Source organism: Centruroides vittatus, unplaced genomic scaffold (genome assembly GCF_030686945.1).
Source record: "Centruroides vittatus isolate TY-2023 unplaced genomic scaffold, ASM3068694v2 contig_1168, whole genome shotgun sequence".
Classification (NCBI taxonomy): domain Eukaryota; kingdom Metazoa; phylum Arthropoda; class Arachnida; order Scorpiones; family Buthidae; genus Centruroides; species Centruroides vittatus.
This window is the reverse complement of record NW_027120749.1, coordinates 2945457-2954236: the sequence shown is the minus strand read 5'-3', so window position 1 is coordinate 2954236 and position 8780 is coordinate 2945457. Positions and strand designations below refer to the sequence as shown.

At 23.6% G+C, this 8780-nt stretch overlaps 1 protein-coding gene across 1 annotated transcript; it reads left to right on the top strand.

Moving 5' to 3' along the window:
• Positions 1–1819: 1819 nt before the first annotated feature.
• Positions 1820–8748, top strand: LOC136982157 (orcokinin peptides type A-like). The gene is made up of 2 exons (XM_067278584.1): positions 1820–1976; positions 8204–8748. The coding sequence occupies exons 1-2, from the start codon at positions 1911–1913 to the stop codon at positions 8630–8632; spliced, it is 495 nt and encodes a 164-aa protein (XP_067134685.1). The 5' UTR covers positions 1820–1910; the 3' UTR covers positions 8633–8748.
• The last annotated feature ends 32 nt before the right edge of the window (positions 8749–8780 follow it).

The window sequence follows — 8780 nt, the reverse complement described above, 5'->3', positions numbered from 1 at the left end:
GTCAAAAGGTCAACTTTAATTTATTATATGTACAAAAATGAATATTTTTAATTTTTAATTTGTGGTTCTGACTTTTTATTTTATAAATTCGAAAAGAAACTGTGATTAATTATTTGGAATATTTATTTACTATAAAAAAAGTAAATTTTTAAATTATATATACATTTATTATTAAATAATTACTTGATTTATTTGAAATATAAACTTATAAATAAATTTAATCACATTAGAATTGCTTCCATCTTGTTCAATTTTTTAATCAGTTTCATCGACTAAAATTGTAGTCGTGTCACCAATAATATTATGAATTTCAGTAGATGCATTTTTTGGATGCAGATGTATAGTACATTTTATTATACGAACATTCAAATAACTTACTTTAACTACCATCAAAAATAATTATTAGCAGATGTTGGAAGTATAAAGTATGCATTAAACTTCAATAAAATCCGTTATGTATTACATATATCTTTCTAATGTAGGACAATTGAAATTTAGTTTCATTTATTTTGTAACCTCGAGCAATTTTTTAATAATCTAATTTAATTTTTTTGATAATATTTACTTGAAAAATAATTAATGTTTAGATAAAGGAGATTAGTTAACAGATCAAACAATCGCCATCTGTTTAATTATTCCCAATCACCAATCAAATAAAATTCTTTTGATCTACACTCTGAGTTTTTTATTATTTAAAAAAAAATATTATTTAATAAAATTATAAATACCAAGTTATTTTTGAATATTAAAACATTCATTGATTTACATTTGGATCTATAATCTATATTTTGTATATATTCTGTATGATATAAGAGCATCAAAATCTATATTTTAAGCCTAAATTAAGGTAAAAATATAAATTTATTTATAAAAATTTTAGATTAAGATCAATGTTTATATATTTTTTAGTAAAAATTGTAAGTTTAATTTTATATTAAAAAACTAATAAACTTACTTTATAATAAATAAATCAACAAACAAATTAATTCTACTCTAATAAATTTAAGCATATTTATTTTATTATAATATAAATTAATCGAATTAAGGAAATCTCACTTAAATAATTTTGTTAATTTATTATTTATTTTCTTTTAGTTTAGTTATTTTAATTATTTTTCTTTATAATTCCAAGTTACTTTGGAAGGTAAATCTATTAAATCTGTAGAGAAACAATTAAGAGGACCATCGAATAAATTAAGCAATTAACAACAACTGTTTGAAATCCAAATTAAAAGGTAAGCTCATTATATACATAATTTACATGTTTATAGAAGTGAAAGTTTACAGAAGTACTTCCCAACCTTTTTAACAGGTGATCTCATTATAATGTTCTGGAATAACATCTGGCGATCGCGAGCTACCAGTTGGGAAACGAAATTTCACTGTAACTTTTTTTTGTATATTAAAAAAAATAAAGATAATTTAAATTTATAATTAATTAATACACAGCTATTTTATAGAATGTAATTTAATCCGATTTTTTTTTCTCTTCTAGGAAATATATATTAAAATTTTCTGGAATTATGTTTTAAGTAAATTTTGGATGTTTAAATCTCTTTTATTCTTACTTTTTAATTATAAAAAAATCCAGAAATAAATATTAAAAACAAATTAGAGAGATATCGACTTTCAGATAGATATATCAATAAAATTAATTTATTATTTGTATATAAAAATTCAATTAATTTGTAAAGTAATAAAAATGAAAGAATTATAGAAATTAGAATTAATTTTCACGAAAATATTTTTAATCATAAAAGATTTTTAGTGAGGTGGATATTTGATGACGAAAGAAGTAGAGAGAAGTGTGATTGGTTGGACGATTAGGAGAGGCGGATCGAGGGATTTGATAAAAAGGAAGCGCAAAATTGAGCAAATGCAATTTTTGGAAGATAGAAACGAGATCAAAGATGATGTTCGGAATCTGGATCTTGTGTGGAACCGCTTTCTTTTATTGCCACGTTGATGCTTTCATGGTAAGAATACGCATTTCATACACTTTATTTGTATTTTTACAAAGTTTAAAACTTGAATTTCTAAAAGAAAACAACATTAAAAATAAAATTTTAAAATAAATAAATATAAATATATATATAGATCCACATTTATCTAATTTATAAATAATGCCTTTTTTATAATTACTATAAATACTTTTTATTGTTATTTAATTTAATGTTTCTTTCACAGTAAGCATAAAATTAATTGCTCGTTTACGTACGCAACATTTTTTTGTTGAATGTTGGCTTTAAGTATTTAATGTTTTATTCCTTAAGCCCTTTATTTATTAGTGCTTTTGATGAGGGATTTATCGATTATTTTTAATGTTATGGCGTTAATCCTCGGTAAACACTTAAAGTTGCTTTTTTTTTTTTTTTCTTATATTCACAATTCTTGAATAATTCATAAGTTGCAGAAATAATTATTTTTAAAGTGATTAAATTTACATGCTACTTTCGGATTTATTTTACGTTAAAAAATATATTTATTTGTATTAAAATAAAATAATTAGAATGTTTATATCGTATAATGGCTTAATAAATGATTTTTTTTCTATAATAATTATAAATATTGTTAAAAGTCCCTCTAAAAATATTCATTCTTTTTAAAGTTTGGTATTATTTAATTTTGATCATTTTGGTGCTATCTGAAAAGTTTTTTAAACTTTTCAGATAGTTTTTCTCTAAAAATATCCAATTTTATCAATTTTTAAGAATAAATAATATCTAATACAAGAATCAAAATTGGAATTACCTTTTGAAGTCTTCACTTATCTATAAGCTTTCTTTAATGAAAAACTTTAATAAGGAAAAACGAGGAAATGAAATTTCATAAATAATTAAGTAATTGAGATAAAAAATAAAAGAAATATCATTTAAATAATTGATTAAGGAACGATTTTCCGAAGAAATTCGGTTCTGAAATCGATGTGGAAAGAAAGATTAAGCTTTTTCAATTGTATCAGAAACGATATCTAAAATTCCAAATCCCAAATGCTTTTGTGAAAATTCAAAATTTGACACATTTTTAGTTATTTATGAATCTCACTTTTGTGTGATCTCATATATAAAGCAGTTGATTAGCTGTATAGTAAGTTCTATTTCTAAAAAAAGGAGAAAAGAATCCGGATTCCGAACCGCTTTCTACAAAGCTCACACTTGAAAAATGGGATAAAATTGTTATTTTAATTAATGCGGAATTATTAATTTTCTCAAATTTCAAGTTAAAAATATATATATATATATATATATTATATATATATATATATATATATATATATTTATATACACTTTTTTATCTTTTTGAAAAATACAATTTTCTAAACCTTTTTACTGATGATTTATTGCTGTCGTGTTAACGATAAATAGCAAAACTTCTCATATATTTTCATTTTTACTGCTCACTTCTTGTAAATGATGATCAGTATTTTCGATTTGTTTTTATAGACAAATATTTTTTAAGACATTTTATTTCTATCGAAATATATTTGAAAAACTAAATATTATGAAAATTTTCAATACGTGCACTATAATTTTAAATTTATCAAATTAAATATAAAAGTTCTTGGCTTAAATTTCTGTATTTTAAAATAACATAGATCTGGCTTTTAATTGTAAATTTAAATAAATAAATAAAAAAAAGTTTCTTATTTGAGTTATTCGTCATCCTCATGAATAGTCATGGTTTAGTCTAAAGCTTTAATTTTACATTAATATATCACACCTTTGCTTAAAGGTGACACAATTAAAAAGTTTAAATTTCTATAAAAATGAAAAAAAAACCTGTTTTATACATAATAACAAGCCTTATATTGCTAATCAGATTATTCGACAATAATAATAATAATGCTCATAAAATTAGAATAAATTGTTTTTGTTGTTAAAAAAAACAATTACTTGTATTTTTCTAAAACCCTACGTCACTTTTGAAACAATTTTAAATGTTCACATCCCAATAAATATTCTAAAAACAATCATTAAAATTGTACAATAATTCACGTTTAATTTGCTAAATATATCAAAATATTTTTTAAAAATTTTATAAACTCGTAACAGCATTAAACACAAAACATGAAATTTTCGAAAACTGAATGTAAAAAAGTATTTTTTCGGACAAAATTATTAAGTAATTCCGACGGTTTTTTTAACACGTTAAAACCGGAAATAAGATTTTTAATTCAAAAATAATATATTAAGAAAATATCTTATATTTTAAGAAATAAAGAAAAATTGTAGCATTTAAAAAAGAATTTTAATTTCATGTCAAATCAAAACATATTTCAGACAGTCGAGAAATGAAAAGTTTTCGTTTCAAAAAATATCGTCTCTGCATTTTTAATTTAAAGAAAGAATTAGTTATCTCTAGACAAATTTTTGGAAATTTTTGCCGATCAAAATAAATTAAATTTTAACAAAAGGAAACATTTAATTTGTTAATAAAATTTAATGTTAACGCTTAAAATGCAAGCGTTAAGTTTGTAAAAAATGAATCGAATTCCAAACATTTAAAGCTCAATTAACAATTATTAATTATTAAAACAATAAAGTTTCATTTTAAATTTAGAAAAAGAAATAGAAATTTGTTAGAATTGTATTTATTAAATAAATAGAAATTTCTTGTATTTTTTATATAAAAATATTAAACCTTTTAAGTGTATAAAATGTTTATCCACCTATTTCCTGGCGATATTTACCGTTAAATCATAAAAATATAAGCTTAAACTTCACGAAATTTTTAAAACTTTAAGCTGTTTAAGTGACTTTTTTAATTTGTTAATATTTTTAAACGCCCAGTAAAAGTAAAGTAAAATTATAAACAATCCAGTAGCGGTTTATGTTCCCTTGAGGACCTAAGCGTAATTTTTTTATAAGACCTTTTATATACAAGTGTTTTTTTTTAATATTAAGAAGACAATAAAATCCTTAAATAATAAGTTTTTTCTTTATAATATAGCCTGCACTTTTTAAACTTTTAGAGGCATATATTTTTCCATGTAAATTTCGAGGCTCCTCGAGACGACGAGGCCCTAGGTCCGTAATCTGTCACTGATATAATCAATCCTCCATACAACGGACTATAAGGGTGTAGTCTTTTAGTACCGAATATTCGTTACAGCGAGGGACTGCTAATATATTTTATTTTAATATAGTATTATATCACCAAGAACAACAGAAATAAATGTCAAAATTAAAACAATATTAATAATAATAAATGATGTATAATAAATGTATCGAGTTTACTCATATGAACATGGTCCTAATCTAACAGCAAAGTACAGGTAGCCTAAGTGCCTAAAAGTCTTAAAAGTAACAAATAAATGACAACACATTTATTCTTTTACTACAAAAATACTGTATTTAAAAGAATTTAAGGGATTATAGAGTTTATTTTCATTTCCTTTAAGGAAATGAAAGCAAAAAGAAATATAAGTCTTTAACAAATGTTTACAAAACGGTTTTCCATATATTTTTGAATATTTTTATTTTATTCTACAATACTTGGTCCGGAAGTTCTATATATCGGAGACCGTTATATCGAGGTGGCCTATACATTCACACATCTAAAAATAGATTCTTGTAGGTTTTTTTTTGATAAAGAATAACTTTTTAAATCGCAAAAAAAAGAGAAAATTGTTGACGTCTTTCCTAGTTTTATCAAAAATATTACATTTTCCATCTAAAAAAATTTTATTTTACTTTCTTTGATTTAAAATCTGTTTAAAAGCCTTTTTTTATAGTCCTAATTGGTGCTGGAATTTATTCGAAAATGTAATTCTCTATTCAAATAAAATTTAATATTCCCTATGAAAATATATTTTAAAAGATTTCACATAAATTTCATTTATATCCAATTGAGCATTAACTTTTAAGAGATTTTATTCTAGAACTTCATACATGGAAACAGGCTAAAAGTACTACATAAAATTTTTCCAAAATGGAAAAACAATTATTGATAATAGTCTAATAACATTAATTTATATAAAGGAATTAAATGATAATAAATCAATTTTTTAATCAACGGAAACCAATCATAAAAATTCGCAGTAACAAAATCTGACGAAACTTCACGATTATGGGTAGTCGAAGATAATATTAATCATATCGCAACACAATTAAAAAAATAATTTTTTTATGCGGTCAAGAGGGACCGCATAAAAAAAGTCTCACATAGAAAATAACTGAAAACCGTACGAAATAGAATTTATTGACAACAGATGTCAGCACTTGACTGCATCGTCTGGTCTATCGTCTGTTTTACATATTTTTGTTTAGGTGGTGTTTTGTTGACTTAAAAAGTAAATTATTTCATTTTTCGCATATTCATGCAATAATATTACTATAATAAGTGCATTTATGCTATAATAAGTTTATTTAGCTATAATAAGTCGACGTGAGACATGACGAATCGCACGAGACTTTAGTCGCCAACTATACCGGACAACAGGCTAAAAGTACGACATAAAATTTTTCCAAAATGGAAAAACAATTATTGATAATAGTCTAATAACATTAATTTATATAAAGGAATTAAATGATAATAAATCAATTTTTTAATCAACGGAAACCAATCATAAAAATTCGAGAACAATTTTGTCAACTTTAATTTTGGGTAGTCGAAGATAATATTAATCATATCAAAACTTTCGATTCGAATTTTGGAGTGGCCACTTGTGATTTTATCAAACGGAAATAAAACAAACAGAAGAAAATTATTTAATTTGGAACGAATCGAGATAAAGATTTGAAAAGCAAACAAAAAAAAAAAGAAAGAAAATTAAATGATTGTTTAGTGATTAAACGGAAGAGGAAATCCTAAAAAAACGTTCCATTGTTTACATTTATTTGACGCAACCTTTATGGTTTTTTAACCTGCAATACACAAAAATTCGTATTAATACTATACGCAACCGCTTCTTAATATTGTTACGTACGATAACTTTGATGACGTGTTACGTATTCGTTGTCACAATTGTTACGTAGCGGAAAAACAATAATTTCCCATTCAGGATGTCGTTTAAATATTTAATCGTTTTGAATTAACCAATCATATTTTACAAATTCAACTTTTTCAATCCTTTATATAACTGGACGCGACATTAATTTTTAATTAAAGTCCGGTTTTATATTAAAAAATAATCGTAAAATATTCAAATCATACTTCAATAACCTATATACATTTTTAATAATATTTTTTGAAAAATCTTTTGATATAATTTTTGCCCTTAGGTATTCAATTTTCGAATTTTTGAAAAGATTCTATTGAATATTCTCATATAAAAGAGGATTACAATTTTTTTGTGTTATTCTTATTTTTTCAAGTTTAAAAAAAATTTAATCTGAAATATACTAAGAACATATTTTCTAATAGTTCTTTTAATAATACATCTCATAGTAAAATTTCTTAGTACTTATAAATATCTAATGATATTTAATGATAGGAAATGTGCTGAGTTGGTTTTAGGTAAGTTGACTTATCAATGAGATTTCTAACTTTAATAATTGAGTTGACGTTAAGAAGCGTGCAAGCTCTTAGCACAGAATCCAATGACTTAGCATTTCTTCTTGTTTATAAATTTAGACTATTTTAATCCAACATTAATTAAATTCAGATTTATTACAATTATTATTATTTTTTTTAATAAAATAAACTTGGACCCATTTTTAATTACCACTACTATTTTTATGTTAAAAATTAATTTTTTTAAATAAATGTATTATTACTATTATAAAAACAATAGTGAACTTTTAAAATAACTTTTTGTTATAATTTGTTTATTATAATTTAAATAAATTATAGAAAAATTTGCTGATATTTAAATGATTTAATAAATGTTATAGTTTATATTTCTTTTTTAAACTATTTAAAAATTTTTAATTCTCGAGTTTTACAGATCAGTTATTAAATAACGTTACTTTATTTAGTTGACACTATTTACATAAATCTCTGTGTGTAAGCAGATCGATAAAAATATTTATAAGTTTATATATTTAAATATATGTTTTTAAATTCTGAAACCATTTTACTACCACCTAATTAATTAGGCTGTAGTTATTTAAAGTTTCATGAAACTTCAATAATAATTTTATCATTTAAAACATCTTTCTAGAGTATAAAGTTCCTATTAAAATGTTTTTTTTTTTTTTTTTTTTTTTTGATTTAATGTGTTATATATATTATTTGTAACCTTATAATATTTTAAATTTAGGAATATAGTAATATGGTACCTGGATACAACGCCCTGATACGACGATCGCAGAAAGAGCCTTGGTGGAAAGGAAGAATGTTCGACAATTTAGGATACAATCAAGCGTATCTGGTCAAAAGAAATTTCGATGAAATAGATAATGTGGGGTTCAACGATTTCGGACCGGGCACCGGACGTTCTTGGTTCCCCAAACGAAATTTGGATTTGGCAAGTTACAACTCCAGGAGATTAGTCAAGAGATCTTCACCCCCTTCCGATGATGATATGATGGAAAGCAAAAGGCAAGAAATCGACGAAATCGACAAATCCGGTTTCGGGGGTTTCTTCAAACGTAACTTCGATGAAATTGATCGAAGCGGTTTTAACGATTTTGGAAAACGTAATTTCGACAGGTTTAGACTTGTCAGGAGAGCCGATGACGATAATTAATAGTTTCTTTGTATTTTCGTTATATATCTTATCCTTCGACCTTTTAAATTAATTGTTTGTATAAATTATGGGTTTAAATCGTATATATGAAATAAAAATTTAGTGTTTGAACTCTATTTTGAATTTCCTTCATTTTACTGTTCGATTC